The 22814-nt window shown below is 35.9% G+C and overlaps 1 protein-coding gene across 5 annotated transcripts in view; it reads left to right on the top strand.

Annotated features, from left to right (window-relative positions):
* Positions 1 to 17144, top strand: part of LOC121423034 (small G protein signaling modulator 3 homolog) — an 89212-nt gene extending 72068 nt beyond the window's left edge. For all 5 annotated transcript variants that reach the window (XM_041618310.1, XM_041618309.1, XM_041618312.1 and 2 more), the window contains 5 exons: positions 251 to 321; positions 1029 to 1163; positions 2914 to 3097; positions 4754 to 4783; positions 17006 to 17144. In XM_041618310.1, coding sequence (XP_041474244.1) covers positions 251 to 321; positions 1029 to 1163; positions 2914 to 3097; positions 4754 to 4783; positions 17006 to 17077 — 492 coding nt within the window. In that variant the 3' untranslated portion in view covers positions 17078 to 17144. The remainder of the gene's footprint in view (positions 1 to 250; positions 322 to 1028; positions 1164 to 2913; positions 3098 to 4753; positions 4784 to 17005) is intronic.
* The last annotated feature ends 5670 nt before the right edge of the window (positions 17145 to 22814 follow it).

Genomic DNA, 22814 nt, shown 5'->3' with positions numbered 1-22814 from the left:
GTTACTTGCATTTGTGGTAACGGTCATATGCGTCCCCCTCTGCGGGTGAGTGACCCCACTGGGCTTGAAATCACCCAAAAGTGAAGAATTAACTTCCTGCTTGAGTTATTATACAGACTAAATCAGCGCTTCTCAACAATTGCATTGCCATGTATCTGATATGACAAACATTATTTTTTTTTTACAATAGAGAAAATCAAAAGTTTGAGTATGGATTCATGTCAATACTTCATTGTTTTTTTTTCTGTAGGCAAGTGCTAAGGAAGTTGAGAGAGATTTTGAATCAGTTTACTCAAGACTGGTGCTTTGTAAGACTTATAGGTGAGTAAAGTAAAGCTTCTCATAATGTTAGTCATGACTTAGTCCAGGGGAGCGTTTCATCAATATTTTCATCCTACAAGTTGTCAGATCTGACATCTTTCCTTGATTCTGATTGGCTAAGAGGCACTGTTCCTATGGTAACTGTCGGATAAACTGGTACTTGTCGGATAAAACATCCGACAAGTCCTTTCATGAAACGCTCCCCAGGGTCCCGTAACACGAAGGTTAGCGATTAATCACTAATTTCAAAGAACAATTTTGATTGGTTCATAGTCAGTCTACACAGCAAAGTGCGCATGCAACGAGGATCTTGATTGGTCATTTCATTTAGCGATTAATCGCTAACCTTTGCATTACGGCGCCCTGGTGAGGTAAATGGGTACCAGTAGGAAGTAATTCCTTAAAAAGCTGTGTGCGCTATGAACGCCTAGCTTAGCCGGGTAATATAAGAGCGCCTTGAGCACCTAACAAGTTGGATAGTTGCGCAATATGAATACCCTATATTATTATTATTAACCCATGGTCCAACTTAAACCTGACCTTAGAATGCGGGCCATATTAAAGCAACAATGCGATATGATCATTTGACCAAGAGATGGACTTAGGTCCTTCGGATACTCACATACTCAATGCCATTCACCTATGTATTATGTCCCCCTCAATCTTTGGCTTTGATGCAAGTTTGTGTAATTTCTGTTCTCTCTTAGACTGGACGAGGACGGTAAAGTGCTAACACCAGAAGAGCTTCTGTATCGGTCAGTCCAAGCGGTCAATCTGACCCACGACGTAGCCCATGCTCAGATGGACGTCAAGTTCAGATCGTTGACGTGTCTAGGCCTCAAGTAAGAAAACATTGAATTTGGGATTTTTATTGAATTTATCTTAATACGTGCATATTATATTGATGTGTCAATCAAGGTGTCTTCCAATCAATAATATCTTTCGTTCCAGTATTTTGTATTTGTGAAAAGAGACCTCAACCTATGAATTACAGTGAAAGCTGTACATGTTATGAACACCAAACTTAAACTTATAGACAGGTGACTGATACAGAAAGGTTCTTATCCATATAACCTGCCTCATTTGGATTTTGGTTTAGTAGTCACTGTAGAAAGTTGTTTGCTATAGACAGGTTCTTATTGGCATAATCTACCTCCATGAGAATAAGTTGTAGTGGTTTCCAGAAAGGCCTTCTCCACACAGTCTGCCTCAGTGGGAATCAGTGTTTTCTAGTTATAATAATAATAGGCATTTATGTAGCGCCATCTATCTAGAAATATTCTTTTCCGAGGTGCACAAGGAAAGAAAGAATGAGAAAATTTGGATGAGTGTCAAAGTGCCAATAACTAATACTGTTAGAAAAGATCAGACTTCAGTTTAGATTTGAAGGTCTCCAGTGATGGTATAATTCTTAAATTCAACGGCAAATTATTCCAGAGAGAAGGTGCTGAGGCAGAGAAAGCTTGCGCACAATATGCTACACGTGTCTTGGGAGTCTTAAGAAGTTTCTGGTGTGATAATCTTAGGCTATGAGCTGGTGTACAATGCATGACAAGGCCTTGTACATATTTTGGTGCCAAACCATTTAACACTTTTCAAGTGAGAAGTTTTTTAAATTCTATACGCTTCCAGATTGGCAACCAATGTAACTTTTGGAGAATTGGTGAAATGTGTTGATATTTTGACGTACCAGTTAAAACCCTGGCAGCTGTATTCTGAACATACTGAAGTTTATTGACATTGTGTGAGGTTATTATATTCATTATAGGCAGGTGGCTGCTTATGATTGTGTGACATGTCCAAATGCTGTATAATATAAAATAAAAAAAGAATAGTTCCTTGTACATGGGCAATTCCATGCTAGAAAAATCAGCTTTTTTTCACATTTTTCAACCTACTGTCCAAACAAAAGAGAAAGTTTGATTTGTTTTGTAGTAATAATAGTAAAGTCCATGTACAACTGGGTAGTTGTGTAAAAAAATGACGACAAAATATGTAGTCCATGGGTGAATTAGAGGTTGAAATGTTGCGTGTCTTACGAGACATTTCTGAGTCATGTAGGCCACACAACATTTTCACCTTTAATTCACCCATAATCAAACATTTTTTGTTGGTAATCAGTCTTTAACATGACTACCCACTATAACTTTATCAAGTCTAACAAAAAAAATTTATTGCTCAAGCAATCAGCTAAGAGACTGGAAATTGTCAAAATGTCCCGTAAGACACATACGTGGAGCATTGTGGCCCAGTGGAAGAGTCTTCGGACTTTAAAAGAGAGGGTCGTGGGTTCGAATCCCAGCCATGGCGTAATTTCCTTCGGCAAGAAATTCATCCGCACTGTCTGCACTCAACCAAGGTGAGGTAAATGGGTACCTGGCAGGAATTTATTCCTTGAAATGCCACCGCGCTGTAAAAGGCTGCTGGGCTAAAGCCAGGGTAATAATATCCAATTAAGCGCATAGGGACGCATTTGGTAGTGATATGTGCTATATAAGCATATTATTATTATATGGAGTTGCCAGCATGTCTTAATCATCCTCTGACGTGAAAGCCTACTCTTGATTCCCTTTCCTATTTTTGCTCTTCCAGTGAACAAGTGCTCCACCTGTGGCTCGAAACCCTGTGCTCCTGCGACAAGATCGTGGAGAAGTGGTACCACCCGTGGTCCTTCCTCCGCAGCCCCGGCTGGGTCCAGATCAAGTGCGAGCTCCGGGTCCTCTCCAACTTTGCCTTCAACCTGTCGCAGGATTGGGAGCTCCCCATCAAGAAAGACGTGAGTGGATGATGGGTTGCTATGGTTAGAGGCGATGCAGGATGATGATGATGTGTGGTTGAGTGATGGGGATGTATCGAAGTGTGTTTGATGGAGAGAAGAAAGGAACAGAAAAGGTGAGAGAGAAAGGAAAAGAGGGATAGCGTAAATAAATAATGTAGGAGAGATATAGAGAAATTGGGTTAAAAAATAAAACTTCTGGAAGTGGTAGAAAGAAAGAGATGGAAGGAAGAGATGAGTTCAGTGCAAGGGAAGGGTTCTAAGTGACGGTGATGAAGGATTGCGAGGAAAATACAGTGAGAGAGAAAGAGAGACAGACAGAGACCTGTATTCTCAAAAAAGGTTTCAATTTCATGTATACATCTGTAAAGCGCTTAGAGACGCTGTTCTGATGTAAATATAAAGCGCTATATAAAAGCTGAATATTATTATTTTACCATGGTACAAACCATGAACTATGCAGACCTGTGTACATGCTTACACTTATTTGATTGTGTACACCAAGGAAAGTCTGACTAATGTGCGCTGTTGGTAAAGGGTGCTGAATTCATGCTTGAATGAAGATAGATAGCACAAGAAGTCTGTTTAAAGGGGAATGAACTTTGGAACAAATAGGCTTGTGTAGAAACAGAAAAATCAAAGAATAAGAATAAAGAAAGTTTGAGAAAAATCGGACAAATAGTGAGAAAGTTATGAGCATTTGAATATTGCAATCACTAATGCTATGGAGATCCTCATTTTGGCAATGCGACAAGGATGTGTGATGTCACTGATGAACAACTTTCCCTTTGGTGGACTATAAAATACCCTCAAAATGTCTCTTTTTGCTTTTTCTTATGATGATACAAACTCTTTATCCATGATGTATTCTTAAAAAATATGTATTACTTGCCCTCATGCAGAAAGAACACATGATCTATGGATAGATGTGATAAAAAAGGCAATTCTAGTGAAATATATACTAAAGTAATGGGGAGAGTTGTTCACAAGTGACATCACACATCTTTGTCGCATTGCCAATTTGCTATCTCCATAGCATTAGTGATCACAATATTCAAATGCTCATAACTTTCTCATTATTTGTCCGATTTTTCTCAAACTTTCGTTGATCTGTTTCTTTGATTTTTCTGTTTTCACGGCAAGCCATCTTGTTCCAATGGTTTCATTCTCCTTTCATCCATGATGCTGTGCCAGGGTACAATTGAAACCTATGAGAATACGGGCCAGAGAGACAGGCCAGAGAGAAAAAGAAAAGACCTGTCACATCGTTCTGTGCAAGCCTTGTAGGTGAGTTTTGATCATGTTCGAAACTTTTTTGTGTGCAAATCAGACTTGTGAGCGTTTCTGCGTGTGGGATGCGTTTGAGGTACTCTCAATATGGGGGACCTGTGGGTAGCAAAAATAGTTACCCGCTGGTCACATGCAAGGCTTGCACAGAACGCTGTGAGAGGCCCTAAAGAAAGAAAGAAAATAACTGATTCATAAAAGAACAAAACTTGACTGAGTTTAAAGGTAAATGACAAGGTGAGAGGAGTTTCAGCTATTTCAACCCAGTTGATGGTGGATAATAACCTTTTGCAGAATAACCTTGATGCAGTATTGGTGAAATGCAATATGAAAGTAATTAAAAAGATTATCTCATTAATTGCTCAACAGACTTGGGGACGAGCAGTGAATCCTCCACAGGTAAATATCAATGCATTGGTATGCAATATAGTCAAATATTGAAAAGCTTGCTTTGCAGCAGTTTGCATATAGGTCTACAATCTTTTTGTCAACTGCCCATTTGGTCTTCTACTTGGTCTAATCACATTCTGCCTACAACAAGTTCATCTAATGACATTCAGGGGACCGTTTCATGAACGTTGTCAGCACTGACAAGTTGTCTTTCTCTGACAGTTACTATAGCAACAGTCAGAGGCCAGTGCCTTTCAGCCAATCAAAATCAACGATTTCACTGAAATTGTCAGCACTGACAATTTAGTCAGTGCTGAAAACTTTCATGAAACACCCACCTGCTCTAATTTGCCATTTATAGTTTATTTACTTTTTCGTCTAATCACCATTTAGGCTATACCCATTCTGTCTCATCCATTTGGCCTATTAAACACCACTTATTTATCTATAATTAGATGGATTTGAGAGTGTTTCATAAAGCTGCTGGTAAGTTACAAGCAACTTAACGGATGACTGGTGAATGTTTCTTCTGAACTAAATCAACACCATTCAATATCTGGTGTATAACATTTAACTCAAGATACAGTCACCTTGTGTTTGTAAAGTCACTTGTAACTTACCAACAGCTTTGTGAAACAGCCCCCTGTGTAGGAACGAAACTCATTTGACAAAATAACACATTATTAATAGACAAAGTGAAAATTAACCCAACCGGGCATTAGACTAAATGAGAATTAGACCAAGTGTAGTGTAGACCAAATGGCAATTAGACCCAATTGATGATAGTTGACCAAATGGACGTAGTCCCATTGGTGTAAGGGTGTGTTCAATGTTGATTTTCAAATTTAAACAGCAACATGAATCATGATTCAAAGTTCTCCTCCTCACCTACAAAAATGTCAATGGCCAAGCCCCAAAATATCTTACAGATCTCATTTCCTTACGTTCTAGTACCTCCTCAAGACCTCTTCGTTCATCGTCTACAATACAGTTAACTCCTGGACCTCGAACCTCTACAAAATATGGTGACCGCGCTTTTTCTTCAATTGCCCCTTCCCTTTGGAATAAGCTACCATCTTACATTCATAATGCCAAGTCTGTGAATCAGTTCAAAACCCTACTCAAAACCTACCTGTTTAACAGATAATTCACAGTTGTGGGTCGGTCAATTGAGGTGCACACCAGTTTTGAGTTTTGATTATTACAATAGTTGTATTACCTGTTTCATTATCCCCTGCCACTCTTTTTTTCAACCCAAGTACAAACCATAAACAGAACACAGTGCGCTTAGAAACAACAGTAGTAAGCGCGTTATAAATGTTATGTATTATTATTATTATTATGATTGAAAACTCAATTCCTAAACACCGAACACAAACACGATCAGAGGTGCACCATTCAGTGTCGAGAATATAAAGCAGTTTACTGTATATGTTGATCTTCTTTAAATTTCCAGCTATCGTTAGTGCAGCTTGCGTGCTCTATTTGACCCATCACAAGAAAGGTCGGTTCTGGCACCCGTTTGTGTAGGCTTCCACTGCGAGAGCAAATTTAAAGACGTTTCAAAACGCAATTGTGTTCAATGTTGCATTCGCAACTCTCAATGTCGTAAATTTGAGCTGATCGCGTTTACAAACTCGTCTTTTTCAACATTTAAATTTTCCTCCGAATCGTGATATGAAAGATGTTTACTTTTCCGACCAGGAATAGTGGACATTGAACACTCCATGTATTTTTTTCTCATATCTGTGTTTTGTAATCACGTTTTCAATCATGATCATTGTTGCTGTGCAAATTTGAAAATCGACATTGAATACACCCTTAGGCTATTTGAGTAGTAGACCAACTGCTTGTTGACCAACTGGATATAAACCTGCTTTGCATGCTTAAAGCATCAGGAAAATGCATGCTTAGTTTTGATACAAGTTGCATGTTATTATTACATCATCTAATATTTAACTTCACATTACTTTTATTTGGTGGGGAAAAATAACCTATTTTTATTTACAATCAATAATTTTTTTTGTTCTCTCATTAAGGCTATTTTTTTCATTTACCACATCTATATTGCATGGCCCTTACCTGCAGTATGGTAGGGTAGTTATTTCAAAGGAAAATCATTGGTTTTGCCATAAATTCATGTGGCTGCTCTAGTTTTGAGATGTTTTTTTTTTTGAATATCAGAATTATTTATCACCAAATCTCCTTCAAGTGATATTGAAAAAAAAAACATTGTCAGTAATTTTGGCTTGTATTGCCAATGATAAATGGAGTTTGAGATTGAAGCTATTGCTATGAAATGCATAATGAATTAATTTAAAAGGAGGCTCAGGGTATGGTAACACAAATCCCTTTGACTGATCTTGTGATTGATTTTACAATCAATTTGTAACTCTGGAAATCCATCAGTGTCATAATTTTTTCTACAGGAAATTTGCAGTGTCCTTAGTAAACAAAGAGAAGCACACTGAATTTTCAAGAAAACAATGAATGCATGAATATACATCATAATTAGAAAATATTTTGAATAAACATGCGTAATAGATGTTGACGTTGCTGGCCGTCCATAGTTGTGAATGATCGGATCAATCGCAACTCTGTGTAAGATGGGGCCCAGTTGTACATTGTGATCTATGCAATCAAGCATGATAATCTGTTATGTGATTGATTGCTAAATCATGTGTTACAGAGCAGAGAACAGCATTCATCATTTTTGAGGCAGCCAATATCCTTTTCATCCCCAACCCCCAAACAACAAACAATATAAATAAATAAATAAATAAACAAATGTAAATGAATAAAAATACCAAGGCAATCTGACAGTTATTATGGGGATGACCATATATATTTTTTTGCAAATATATATATTCTGAGAAAGTTTGAGAGATGGAAGAGACAATAGATTGTAAAACTGAAAAGAAGAGGTTATGCTTTGCTTTATAGAACTAGAATAGAAATTGATGAAGAAATAAAATAGTGCTCTGCTGCATGTAAATGTCGAGTGGTTATTGGATTTTCTTTTTTTCTTTAATCGATTATTTATTCATGGGAATTTTTTTGCCACTGTGTTTCCTATTAATCCTCGTAACATTCTACTAGCAACCATGTATAATGTATTTATTGAAACATTGAATACATAATTCTATTTACTTTCATGGCTGCACATGTACAGTATAGTAGTAATGTACATAAAGCCGATCAATTGAAAATTCTACAGCCTTTTTTTTCCCTTTCCATCTTCCATTGTTTTAACCTTTATTGATGTATCATCTCTGTAATTATTAAACCATATATATATATATATATATGTATATATATAGTCAAACTAGATATACATAATACTGCTTATATGTTTGCAAAAATGTCTAACCACATGATTTTTCCAAAAATAGAATCTTTAATATTTGCAAGGATATACTAACCTCTTATTTGCACAAATGTGATTTTCATTTGATTAGATGCTACATGACTGAACAATTGACATGTTATGATTTATGCTATCTTTCAATGGGGGTTATGCTTGAAAGTCACCATGTCATTTAGGGTTCAGAGAATACAGATGTGCATATCATCTTTTACCCTCTATTTAGACAAAAGGTGAATACATTGTGTTTTTATTTTTACGAGGACGTACTGAAATAGCGTCTCCAAAATTTGAACCCTCTATGACTTCATGTAGATTAATTTCAAAAGGAAAAAGAAATCATGTTTTCAACTTGTACTGAAGATGAACTACATACCAATTACATGCACAATGAAATGATAATCATGTTTTTCAACTCTAAATCATGTTGTCCTATGACAGTCCTTGTACCTATATGAATTTAATACGCAATACAGGAGAGACATGATTCAGCTTGACTATTTCATATTCGTACAAAAATGATGAGCAAACATAAACTACATATCAACTAAATGCTAATAAAAGGGAAAATTGTATTTTTGATATAGCAGGCCTGGATATAGTATGTTTGAATATTGCACATTTCACCAGAAACATTTTATTTCTGTTTGCTTTTGTGGTACTTTATTTGGTTTCTAGGTTCATTTACTATTTATTGTCCAAACCATTTAAAACTTTTCAGGAAGCAATTCTATATTTAACAGAACCCTTTCATGCTCAATTTTTGTTTCCAATCTGCACATCGGGAGGAATTTATACAAAAGGGCTTTTATTTGCACTTTTGTTGTTTTGCAGTTTGAAATGAAATCCTTCATAACTAAGAATCCTTTCAATAATTTCAAATAGTCATATCTTTGAGAAAAAGGGAAAAAATGCAATTGAACCTTCAAACAAAAGCTTGAAACATATCCTTTCCAAAATAGTTATGAAGCATCGGTTCAACATGTGCTCACAGGTGCTCTTTGGTACAAGTTACATGTACACTCACATTTGGTGTTCTGGATAAACTATTTCTACTGTGTTCGTAATTCTTATTGGTGTTCATCATGACCTTTTTAGCTCATAACAAACCTCTCTCTCATTTTCCTTCTTTTTTCCTTCTTCCCACCATCTCATCTCTCAGAGCCAAAAATCGTTAAAAGACAGCGTACAGGATATGCTTATCAAGCACCACCTCTTCAGTTGGGATCTCTAACATTTGACCTTCTCATGACCCACCATGACCTCTGACCTTGGATGGGTTCGTCATTGCACTTCCAGGGCACCATCACATCCCCCTGGCAACAGACCTTCCCCCTCTCATGGTGAAATCTATTGGTCACAAGGTGTATTAATATTTTTTTTAGTTCCCTGTTCATGTATGAAGGATATTGATTTGCCAATGCATATACAAAGTCATGGGACTTTTTTCATGGTATTTTCATATGTCACAACTTTGTTTTAACCTAATCTTTTCCTCTATGGTGATTTTGTTATATTTATAATTAATATTCCATCACTGTCCGATAACTCGAGGTCCATGGGATGCTGCACAAGGACATGTACATGTATGACAGGACTAATTTATGAGCACTTGTTATACATTTCATTACTGAGTGAAGAGGCTTATTGTTGCCTCCTTATGAAAAGTATTGATGCAAAGAATAATGTCACATTCACAGATGTGCAAAACATGTTTTTAGATTCATTTTTCCATTGTGTGCTCTTCCCGAGGATAACAATGCCTGTGCTCATGTCATAATGATTCTTACTAAAGCCATGTGTTTTTCGAATCAGCGGGTGAACATTCAGCCATGAAAACAATGTTATATTTTTAGAATGTCAACATACAGGAATTTGGACTCATTTGGGGAAGACGAAATTTTGTTGAACTCCGCCTACAAAAGAACATCTGTGCTTTGTTGAACAGCTGATTTGGTATGATCACTTCTTCAGTCCCATTTCTATATTCCCTTGCGGGATAATTGGACCCTGCCCTTCTTCCTGTAGAAAGTTTGTCGACCCCGATGTTAAATCTTTAATGGCATGTATAATATTATGTAAACACGCAGATAATCATGTCCTTAAGTAAGACATACAACTCTTGGCAAACATGAATATTTGCGAGATATTGATCAATCACATTTCAAGAACACATGCCAAAAGAAAGGAATATTCTATTATTACAAATGATGTGAAGGCCTTGGAATGTTGGTATGTTTTATTTTCACTCTAATATACATTGGGTTGTACATAATAAGTTGAACATTGTCATTGCAGGAAAGCAAATTTGTTATGCAAATAGCAGCTTGGTGAAATGCTCAAGTTGTGTTGAGAGGCTTTAGTATGCTATTCAGTTAACATGGACTTTTCAAGAAATAGTTCATATAATGTAAGCATACTGTACCTTGAACCCAAAATATTATTGTAACACAGTTTGATAACGTTTTTGACATCATTAAATATTCACCTTTAGTAAAGGGGAACTTCATAGGAAAGCTTACAAATGGTGCCCTTTAATGTCCACCCTATTTGTGGTATAATGAATTTACCCCGGCCCTTGTCCAGAACAAAAAAGGCAGAGATTCATTTGGTTTGAAGGTGCTGTGTGTGGTTTTAAAATATTCTTTTAAGCATATATACACCAACTTGAATGAATGAACAGGTCCCCTCCATCACTGACAGTGCATATATCATATGACCCTGATGTTTTCACTGCACTACACAAATGGGCATTCAGTGATTTCCTTCAACATCCAAGATTGCAAGGATAATTAGATAGATAGGGGAACTATCGGCCAATCAGGAGTTTGTGGTTAGGAAGGGGGAGGAGCCTGCATGGTTTTGGCCCCTCCCAGTCTCAGTGGGCTACTCTGTGTGGAATTTCAATCCCACTTGAGGATAGAGGACACTATGAAACCAATAGTCTGAATTAGGAGGGTATGGTTCTTGGTAAACATTCATTGAATGAATGAAAGTTGAAGGTAGATATCAAGGCCCCATCTTACAAAGAGTTACGATTGATCCAATCAGTAAACTCTATGGAAAGCCATCAGTGTCATAATTTCTTTCTACAGGAAATTTGCAAGATGTCTTTTGTAAACAGAGGGGAAACTCCAAACTGTCAAGAAAACAATGAATTTATGGATATACATTATATCTAGAAGATATTTTGAACAAACATGCGTTTATAAGATGCTGACGTTGCTGGCTTTCCATATTTACGAATGATCGGATCAATCGTAGATCTTTGTAAGACAGGGCCCTGATTCAGAGGAAGAAGGGTACCCATATGGAGAGCATCAGATGAAGCAAGTAGTCAGTGATTTCTACTGACAAATTTGCTCTCAGCCAATTAAATGTACAGATTTCACTAGCTTATAACAAGCAGTGGAAATCAGCGTTTCATGAAAAGCTCCCTGGGTTTAAGTTTGAATCAATGCCTTTGGGGAATCCCTAGGTTCATGTACATTTATCAAGCTTCCTCCCCCCTTCTTTTTTTTATGTAGCGGAAAATACATTTGTGCCTAAAAGTTAGTGAACTCCACCACAAAATGCACTTCTTCATGTCGAGTGTTGAATGTTGACAATAACTCTAACATGTTCGGTGAGCCTTGAGAAACAAACTGTATTGAATGTAATATTTTGTTACCTGAATTTACAATTAAGTATCTAAAACATGGGATAACTTGAACACTTTGTGTTCATTTTCTGGTGGGATGCACTAACTTTTGAGCACCACTTTAGACCATCCTTCTTTTTCTTGATGTAAAAGGGAAGTTCACGTGACAATAAGTTGACTTAAATGTAAGCAAAAAAAAAGTAGAAATAAGAAATAAAGATAAAAATAAAAAATGAAAATAAAGAAAAATATTGGTGAAGGTTTGATTAAACTATGAAAAAGAATTAGAGAGTTAAGTTGATTTATTTTATTATTAAGATTTAAAGGGAGCAGGTATTCCTCTGAGCATATTAGTAGATGGGAGAGGAGGGGTCTGGGGCTACATTGTTACCCTTTTGGAGGTGACTTTGTGACACAAATGAGTCAATTGCTTTCTCTACTATCCAGTGAGGATTATCTAAACCGCATGGTGTCTATCCCAAATTTCAAGTTCAATATTCGTCACTGTCCAAGGTCGACAATCGAATTGAAAACATCCTCTTATTTCAGTGTAAACATAAGATGTAAGTGTGTGGATGCTAGCCAGAAGTTGAGGAAGTATAGTATAAAAAATCTTTGGAAGCTTGCCAAGAAAATTAATCTGCCATTTTATGAAACCTCAAAATTAAGCCTGCCATAGGGGTTATAGAAATATGCCATTAAGAAACCACAATATTTCCTGCCACTCACTGCCATCCCCATGTATAATAACCAGGGAAGGTTAGATCTATGGGCCAGTCACACCGACGAACCCGACTCCAGCCTTTACATTGGTTTCAATGGCATATCATTGATCAGTTTGAAGTCAGTCTTGCCATTGTGACTGTGCCATGAGTTCATTCATAAGAGTATCACTACTGCTCCTATACAGCTGAAACTTATTACCACTTGGGTTTGGCAATGTGCCATGGGTTGTGGAAGCACTGACCATTTAATGAATCATAAATATTTGCCACTGTGTACATAAATCACTCACAAACATAATTTGTAAGTTTTCAACAAGTGATTAAGTAAAGGGTGTTTAATAGCAGTATTTTGTTTGTGATTTGAATCAATCTTCGTTTCTGCGGTTTCACGATTAGATGTGCATGTGTAGTTCTGTTTAGCTTTTGTTGCATCTGGAGTGTTCCTTCATCGAAAGTGAAAAGCCATGAAGGAACGTTGACACGACATTTGCTCCTGCGACAATTGCTCTGGGCTTGATTTGGTCAGAGATGTAGGGTTAGGGCTTGGGTCGCAATAGGGTTTTATGTTATTTTTAGGTTCAGGGTAGGGTATAGTGTTAAACCCAGGGTTGAAGTTGGTCGTTCGATTTGTGTGTGAAGTCTATAGCGAGCAATTGTCGCCAGAGCTTACGTCATGGAACCAACGAATTACACTGGCTTTCTTGTGTTTCGTTAGCGGGGAGGTGTTTCATAAAGCTGTTCGTAAAGTTACGCTCAACTTTACGTACGACTGGAACATTGGTGATATTTTTTACCTGATTGCTAAGAAAGCATGAATGCTTGTAAACAAGCAACCAGAGAACCGACGGCTTAAGGTCCCCTCCGAAGGACCTTAGGACATAAATCAATTACATAGGGATATCACATAGCTCAAAGGATCACCATTTGTGCGTAAAGTCATTTGTATCTTACAAACAGCTTTATGAATCACCCACCAGGGGCCCGTTGCATAAAACTTTTTACCTGAGAAAACTCAGGTTGTTTTTACCGGAGTTTTTGCCATGTGCTAAAGTCAATGGCGGAAATCAGACTAACCTTAGTTTTCAGTTTTTACCAGAGTTTTCTCAGGTAAAAAGTTTTATGCAACAGGCTTCAGGTTTCCATTTAAACACTCAAAACACTGTCATGAATTATGTATGTAATTCAATCAAAAGTCTTGATTTATTTTTCGTAACACTAGTTAATTTAATTTTCAATATGTACATAAAGATTTTTTGTTGTTATTGATTCAAGATATTTCATGCACATGCTACCAATGAAATGAAGAGATAGATTATTTTGATTTGTGTTCTATGTTCCGTATTCTGAAGTCTGGTATAATTTAAACTAGGGTTTTAAGTTGTAGTTTAACTATGGAAAGCCAGTTGTTACATAGATCTCTAACAGTAGAGGTTCAATGTATCAGCTCATTTGACTCCAAAAACATTAACTGCCTGGGAAGGATAAGTATGACAATTGTCTTCACTATGAAAGAATTAGTAAAGAGCGCAGTAAACATGAGAAGCATTCACTGTAAACAAAATTTTGAAACACTTGGCTTCCCATAATTTTAGCACAGAGTTAAGACCATGGTCTAAGTTCAAACCCAACTTCAGAATATGGGCCTATAAATCTTTTGTTGTATCTGTGTTAAGAGAATAAGAATATGTTCCTTTTCTTCTATTTTCATTTTAGCTGCATTTAGATAAAATCTAATTTAAAAAGAAAATCAGATGTGTAACTGCCAAAGAATTTGTTCAGGGAGGGTAGAAATTATGAGGTATAGAATATGTGCAATGCTTTAATGACAATGGAAAAGGTGTTCAAATATTGCCAAGTCTTCAAGTTGCCATTTTAGAATAATTAATTTCGTGACTAATTTATTTATTTGTATCATATAATTTTATTGAAGTTGTGTCTCTGAAATATGTTTGAATTCCCTCATGTGTTATTGAGTTTGAAAATAGTACATTTACATGTATGAACATATTGTTTGCAAGATTGAATTGGTTACACTTCGTAATTCCGAAGGTTCGCAATTCCGAGGATTCTTTATTCCGAAGGTTTGTAATTCTGAAACACGTAAATTTCCTATACCTAAAAACGTAAAAGGGTTCGTTAATCCAAATATTTGTGGCGTTATTCTGAAGGTTCGTTAGTCTGAAAACCAAATAAGGTTCGTTGTTCTGAAGGTTTGTTAATCCGAAAACAAAATGAGGTTCGTAATTCCCGTTAGTCCGAAAACGAAATAACGTTCGTTAATCATTACAATTTCGGACTAATGAACCTTCGGAATTATGAACCTCATATCGTTTTCAGACTTACGAACCTTCAGAATAACAAAGCTTTGAAATTACGAATGTATGCGAATTTAATCAACCTGTATCACATTTTGCAATTTCCATAACAATCCAGTGATTAATATGTTGGGAAAATTTGCAAAAATGGAGAATAGCATGCTCAGTGGGCGATTTATTGATGTGATTGACCAATGTATTATGTATATAACAAGGATGTTTAATCACTTTTATGCACAATTCAATCACATACAGATATATGGTTATTTATTTTGCTTTAACAGAATGGGTATATCAATTTCAATGAATTATTTGCAATATATGATTTTATGTATTGTAGACATGTAAATGTTCAACTATCTTTCATGCACCTTGCAATGTCTAAAATACACCAGAAATGTTATATGAATTTTCCAACAAAAACATTCCATTTCTATCCAGACATTGAATTGGGTTGTTTATCATATTAATTGAACAAAAAGAGAATGTAAAATTTATAACGATATAATATAACAAGTGAGTTTTATTGTATAGCACTATTTTCAGCAGATTTTTTTTTGTTGTAAATTCAATCAACACTGTTTTCTTTAATGTACAAAGCCAAGGTACAGTATCATAAAAAGTTATGTTAAATTATTTAAACAATGTGATCATGAACTGACAAATATAAGGCCTATTTGGTGATAATTACAAATTGCAAACAAAATTCTATTCCAATGTATATGTATGACCAAATTATATTACATGTATTCATTCTATTAATCTGTTTTCTATTCAATTTCAAGTTCTTGTATTGATTAAGATATGAGCTTGTATTCTATTTCATATTTCACTTACTGAGTGGTATATTTTTCTTGTATTCCTGTGATTCCAGATTTCATTCAACTTTTTGGTTAAAGGCATATTTATTAATGTATTCAATCTGTGAATCAACCTTTCTTTTATAATGAATTTTATTCATTTATTCATTCGTTTGTTCGTTTATTTATTTATTCATTCATTCGTTCGTTTGTTCATTCATTCGTTTGTTCATTCATTCATTCATCCATCCATCCATTCATTTATTCATTTTTCTCAATACTAATCAATCCTTTAATCTTTCATGTGTACTAGTAAATGATATGCTATGTCTGTTACAAACTAACCATGTGAAATGTACTATCTTACCTTTTTTTCTATTTATGGTGTATATACTTGTGCTGGAGAAAAATGCTTGGAAGGCAATGATAAATGGGATTGTTTAAGGCCAGTAACAAAATTATACACTAAGTATACACTGCAGTATATAGTGTCTTATAATAACATATGTGTCTGCGGGACACATATTTAAATTAGTACTGTTTTGTTATTGCTTTTGATTCTTCTGGAAATGTATCCATAGATCATCATGAAAGTTCATCTTTGTTTGTGGAAAATAAGTAGAATTTAATTTTTGCTCCCAACATCAAGAAAAATTGGAAGAGTTGCCTTGAAATTCTCGGTTGCTTACTGGGGCCTTCTTCAGCGATGACCGAAGTGACCGGATTTAACTGAATGACGTAGCGATCAGTAATCAGGTCGTAGACATTTTACATCCAGGCGTTCAAACCTCTCAATAGGGACGGAGGGCGAAACAAGCTTCAGAGTGTCTACGACCTGATTATCGATCGCTACGTCACAATGTCAAATCGGCTTACTTCGGTCAACGTTGAAGGCAGCAGTTAGCAGTCAAAAATTTTGAGGTAACTCTTCGGATTTATCTTTGTGTTGAGAGCAAAAGATTCAATTTTACTTATATCCATATCATTCCATGAATTCAGTACTTGTGATTTGAAATATAAATCCTTTGCATCGAATTTGAAGGTCATTCTATTACTATCAGTTATTGCAGACAAACGTTTCTTCATATAGAGAGTGCAATATTCTTTACAAATGACTGTGCTTCAAATTCACATACTCAAATATCTATTTGAGTAAAGCTCAGCTATGAAATAGTCTAGTGAAATATAATTTACATGTTCCAGTGACATCTTTCAAAAAGTAATATATTTTTGTTATAGAATTATATAAAAAAAATGTAGAATTTAGTCAAATATAATATAATTTGAATGAAAATATTGCAATTTTGATTTGGCATAATGAGTTGCCTGTTGATATAACAATTCTTTACAATTCATGTTTTTTCACCTGATTTCTGTCTCCCTACAGACATTACCATCTCTAAAAGCTAGCATCCGTGACATGCTCATTAAATATCACCTCTTCAGTTGGGAACTTTGAGGGCAGTATAACTATTATTAGAATATGGGTCACAATACAATGGTTGCTGCAATGTCAGGCAAGCAAATTAGAAAGCGAATATGTATGCCATGTGTTGTACCAAATGATGATCACATTGGACACACTCTTGTTTTCTGGGAATAAGGGCACTGATAACCTCATGGTATCAGTAGTGAGTTACTTCAGATATGACTGTGAGACTACTTACAATTTACATCAATGTTGTAGAAAAATACACCAATGGGGTACACATTAATACTCAGATTACTTATTACAGGGTAAATGGAATACCCTATACTCTATTTATTATATTTTAATTGAAGATGGTATTTGTGTAAAGAAATCAAAATCAGTTCCGTACATGGAGACTTTTTTTTGGGGGGGGGGGTTGGGTCAAGTTAAGGGGAATAGGGGGCAGTTTGAATAGCCTTATGTATTAGCTAGTCTGTCACTGATTTTGATACTCTTTTGCAAATTTTGATCTTGAGATATTTCACTGCAGCAATGGGTCAGTAACCCCTACATCTTTCACAGCTTTTTATTTTCAGAGGAGAAACATTTTAATTTCAGCTGCCCAGATCTAATAAATCATTCCTGTCATTTTGTTTTATCCGAAGATTGCTCCAAATTTACTTGTCATAGGTATTAGGGTGGTTTTTTTTTTGGGGGGGGGTGTTTAGAAGGGATTGATAACTCTTTGGCAGAAAGGTTGTTTATCCTACTTCCTTTTCAATAGATTTTTACATCATGTGATTGACTTTAAGCAACTGTTTATCATTTACTTCAAGAAAGCACAAACAATTACCCCTGTGCTCATTATTGTACTCCTCAAGCTGGCATGCTATTCATTGTGTTGATGAACACTTTTTGACTTCCTAATCTTGTTTACCCCTCCTCCTCCTCTCCTGTTTATTGTTTGATGTTGTTTGTAGGAATTTGTTTACTACTTTATCTCCAACTTATTTAGTATGGTTTTGAGCTGAACTTTACTACAATAAAACAGTACTTAATCAAACTTAACTTGTTTGAAGAATTTTAATGAACCCCTTGGGGATGAAAATGGGGGCTCTATTTTTTTCCTTTGTGTGTTTTAATGGTATCCTTAGACACAGTAAAAACTGGGGTGTCAAATCTAAAACCAGTTGGTGTCTTTATAGCATCACACCCTGAGATGTTAAAATTACACCCAATAGAGATTGAACATAACATCAGAGTGTAAAAGCACCAACCAAAGGTGTTGTAAGAACACTGAAGGGTGTTGAAGTAACACTGTAGTTTCAACTCCAGTGTAAATTGACTGATGAGGTCATATGTACACTGGTTAACATCTCACTTTTTTCTGTATTGATGTATACACCAGTGCACATACTAGCAAATGACTAGTACTTGTCTTTCTTTCTCTCTGTACATTTTCCAGAGTTAGTGTGCTTTCTTTCTCATTCCTTTATCTTTCTGGGATAGATTGTATTTATTATGTTTGTTACATAATATTGCACGGTTGCTCTAAGAGTTAGAATATTATTTTCATATATTTTCATTAGTTAAACTTCAAATCAATTTCAATTTCATGGTTTTTTCATTGATATACATGTTTTGCAGGAAAAATTGTAAATGTTTTACAATGGTAAATATACATGGTATAAAATACATTTACAATTGAAAACCTATACATTACTCTTAATTTGTCATGAAGAAATAATGTTGCTTTTTGATAAATACATTAGTTATTTGATTTACTGATAAAGGACGGTGTTAGCGTCTTATATGGGACTGGTCGCAGAAATTTGTGGAAATTAACCAAAAATCAAATGCAACATAATCCTCGACCAATCAGAAGCTTGCATTGACATTTCTGTTCAATTTTCAATGTGAGATTTCAATATAGCTCTGCCTGCTATTAGCCCCATAACTGTCATCTACTAGTATCAGTATATCTTATATTGATCAAAATTCTCAATTATTTGTAGATGTGAACATTATGTACAGAATTGAAATCATGATTAATTTCCTGCCAGCTTTTTTCTACTTCGTGTATACTTGGGTGTAGGCAGTTTCACAAAATTGAATCAATAGCAAATGCTTGTAAGGAAATGTATTCCAACTTTCGGAGCAACCTTGTGATAAATTTCCTAGTGGGAAATTCAGATGTAAAGTAAGTACCTATTTATTGATCAGTAGTTGAATGGTAAGAGTAGTACTTATGATTTAGTACTATACATGTAGTTATGAGCATTCCATTGTATCACAAATCCATGCAGTGGTCTGTTTTCATTTCTTTGTTTTATGTGCAATGTTTAGAAATTCTGAATATATATATACTGAGAAAATGGAGACAAGAAACAACATTGAAAGGTATTATGACAAATATATGTATATATTGTATATATTAATATCACTTTAAGACAAACTACACTTTGTGTATTTGCACTCTGAAATGGAGTTATAGTACATAGACATGGAGTGTAGTATTGTAAAAAAACTACATTGAATTAATTTATGAAAAGGGTGAATTATCATTTTGGAACTTAGATCCATTATGGTAATGACTGAATAACAAAAAGAAGAGCGTTGCATAAAGAAATATTTTTTTTTCTTGTGACAATAGTCGGTCTAGAATAAAGGCAAACTAACTGAAGAATAAAATCGTGATTGAGTTTTTATTGATATGTCGGGCAATGAGGTGTTTCGGTGACGGAGAATGGGAGAAGAGCCTTTCAACTGGCAAAGTAGACTCGTGTAAGATTATGAGAGAGTATGTCTTCGGTGGGATATATGTTCATTTTAGAGAGATCGTATATGTTTTCTGCAAAAGATGTGAATGAGAGTCTCCTGCCCATATCAAAACTTTTTTTTAGCCAACACAATGCTGTAGTTTGTACGGGCGATACATCATGTATGGATTCTTTTCAGTAAAGGGTGTTCCTGACAATATTTGTCTGACATCACGACAACTTCTTTGAAATTTTTGGAGGATTATACATGACACATGTTAAGGCCTGCAATGGTTGTATATTTTATGGAAAAAATTGAAAATGATTTTTAGTGTACCTTTGGTATATCAATAGATAAATCATTTCATACCCGATTCGAAAAAGAAAACAAAAGTCATCACAAACCATTAAAAAAAAAAATCGAAATTTATGCAGTTTATATTACATAACATATGGGCCAGCTCCTCGTTTATGACGTCAATAATCTCAAAATTGAAATTGTAATAGATTTCTTAATCTTTAATAGATTTTACTCAAACCTTCAAATTTTTTAAATATATTTTTTCTGCTATTTTTACAAACTTTATATCAGGATAAACTTCCTCTTTTAGATATGATTTACACCTTTCTACTCTTTCGTTTTAGAATGTGTAGTGAATAAACAATGGAATTCCAGTCTAGTACCAGACAAAAAAAATCATTTTTCATTTTCGGGGACTACTTTTCACACACAACTGCCCAAATCTGCAACACTGGGGTTTTTGGAAAACTTATGTTGTCAGTTTGGGGGCATCATGGTTTCGTGGTTACGACTCTCGTCTTTCAATTGGGGGACGTACGTGGGTTTGAATCTCGGTCACGGCGTGCTTTCCTTCAGCAAGAAATTGATCCAGATTGTTCTGCACTCCATCCAGGTGAGGTAAATGGTTACCCAGTATATAGGATCAATTCCTTGAAAGCTTGAGTTATACAGCCGGGGTAATAGTATACTAGTGTACCATTGAAGAGGGAACTACGTAATCGGCGCCTCATATATGCCATTTGCATTTGTTTCAACAGCTTCCACTTAAAGACTGTCCATCAAAATTCATGTTCTTGGAACTTGGGAAATTTGGAAAACATGGGCTCAAACACGTCATCAGTCTATTCCATTATGTGACAGGACCTTCAACTTGAAGAAAACACTCGTGAATTTGAAACCAGTTTATTGACAGGTGCGATGGTGTGAGTCATCCTTGTCTCAGACATTCCATGGTGCACCAGGGCTCCGTAACACAGAGGTTTGCAATCAATCGCTAAATACCAATGACCAATCAATATCATCGTTACATGCGCACTCTGTTTAAAATACTGACCGGGAACCAATCAGTGCGGCTCTTTTATGTTTGCAATTCATCGCCAAACTTTGTGTTACGGTGCACCAGGTATTGACATACCACTCACCTGGATTCGGTTCCCAACTGAAATGGGGGGGGGGGGGGGTAAGTCTGATGTGTACACAGAGGCTACGTGCTTAGAGGAGCATGCTTGTTACCATCATCGAGCTGTTTTTCCATGGTACGTGCACGGGTGTACCACAATGAGAGGAAGGGAGCTTGGGGGGGGGGAGAGGTGTTGGTGGGGTGTGGTTAGTCCAGCATGTGTCTTAGGGTGTGGTCTGTAATATGCATTTATCTGGCCCTAGCTGACAATTCTTTTCTTTCTTTCTTTTTTTTAAAAGAGAGATGATAATTGATAATATTCACCCCCATACAGAGGCGTCGATAATGGGGGGGGGGGGCAGGGGGACGATCGCCCCACCAATGAAATTATTGGGGGGCAAACATATCGTTTTGCCCCACCCCCCCAATAATTCCGCATGTGCTAAAAATAAAATAAGATTGTAATGTTACACAGAAATTAGCAAGCGAGAGTGAGATACACAACTCGTTCTTCGTCTAAAATCGTGCTCAAAATGTCCCAACTTTTCAGATTGGAATATCAAAAAATTTCAGCTCGCGCTTCGCGCTCGCATCATTTCTGGAAAAAAACCCATACTTTCCATGATTAAATAGGTGAATATGGTACCGTTTTCAGTTCTAGCGCCGTGGTGTAGCGGTTCTGACTCTCGCCTTGTAATCAGAGGGTCGTGTGTTCGAATCCCACCATGGACTAGCGCCCTTTGGCAAGGCGTCAATCCACACTTTGCCACTCTCACCCAGGTGCTAATTGGGTACCGGTAGGAAACAGCCGTTGGTTTAGCAAGTTTGCGCCTAGCAGGCTGCTTGGAATGCTATGAATCCAGTGACCGGGTAATAATAATTGTGAAGCGCTTTGAACAGTCGTAGATTGATAAAGCGCTATATAAATGCCAATTATTATTATTATTCTAAACCTCAAAAGAACTCCCACTTCGATTTGCAATAATCTTTTGTTGGATATATATATCTTGTTCTTTTTTTATAAAAACATCCATTAAACTCAATTTTTTTTCAGATCGAAATATCGAAATTTTCAGCTCGCGCTTCGCGCTCGCATTTATCTGCTGATATATATATATGTACACATATATATAGGCATATGTGTGTGTGTGTGTGTGTGTGAGTTTGTTTGTTTTGTGTGATCGAGCGCCTTTGGAAAATTGATTCATGATTTTGCCACCCCCAATCTGAAAAATGGATCAACGCCCCTGCCCCCATATCACCACTCATGGCAAATTGCCGATTGCACCCGATCATTATTTCCTCTTCTCCATCATGAATGACTATATAACTGCTGCAATGGCATGTATTTGATAGGACGAGCCTGCTTAAACCCCCAATACCCCCCTAGCACAGATAAATGAGTAAATACATAATCAGATAAATGAATGAATAGATAAATAAATATGTACGGAAATACATACACAAATGAATAAATAAATAAGTAAAAACATAAACAAATAAATAAATGAATAAATAGAAAGATGAATAGATAATAAATAAAAAATGAATTATAAAACACAGTAATATACCGTAATATTGTTTCAGATAATGAAAGATTTTCAT

The sequence above is a fragment of the Lytechinus variegatus genome, chromosome 10 (genome assembly GCF_018143015.1).
Source record: "Lytechinus variegatus isolate NC3 chromosome 10, Lvar_3.0, whole genome shotgun sequence".
In the NCBI taxonomy this organism is placed as follows: Eukaryota; Metazoa; Echinodermata; class Echinoidea; order Temnopleuroida; family Toxopneustidae; genus Lytechinus; species Lytechinus variegatus.
This window is presented reverse-complemented; position numbering and strand designations above follow the sequence as displayed.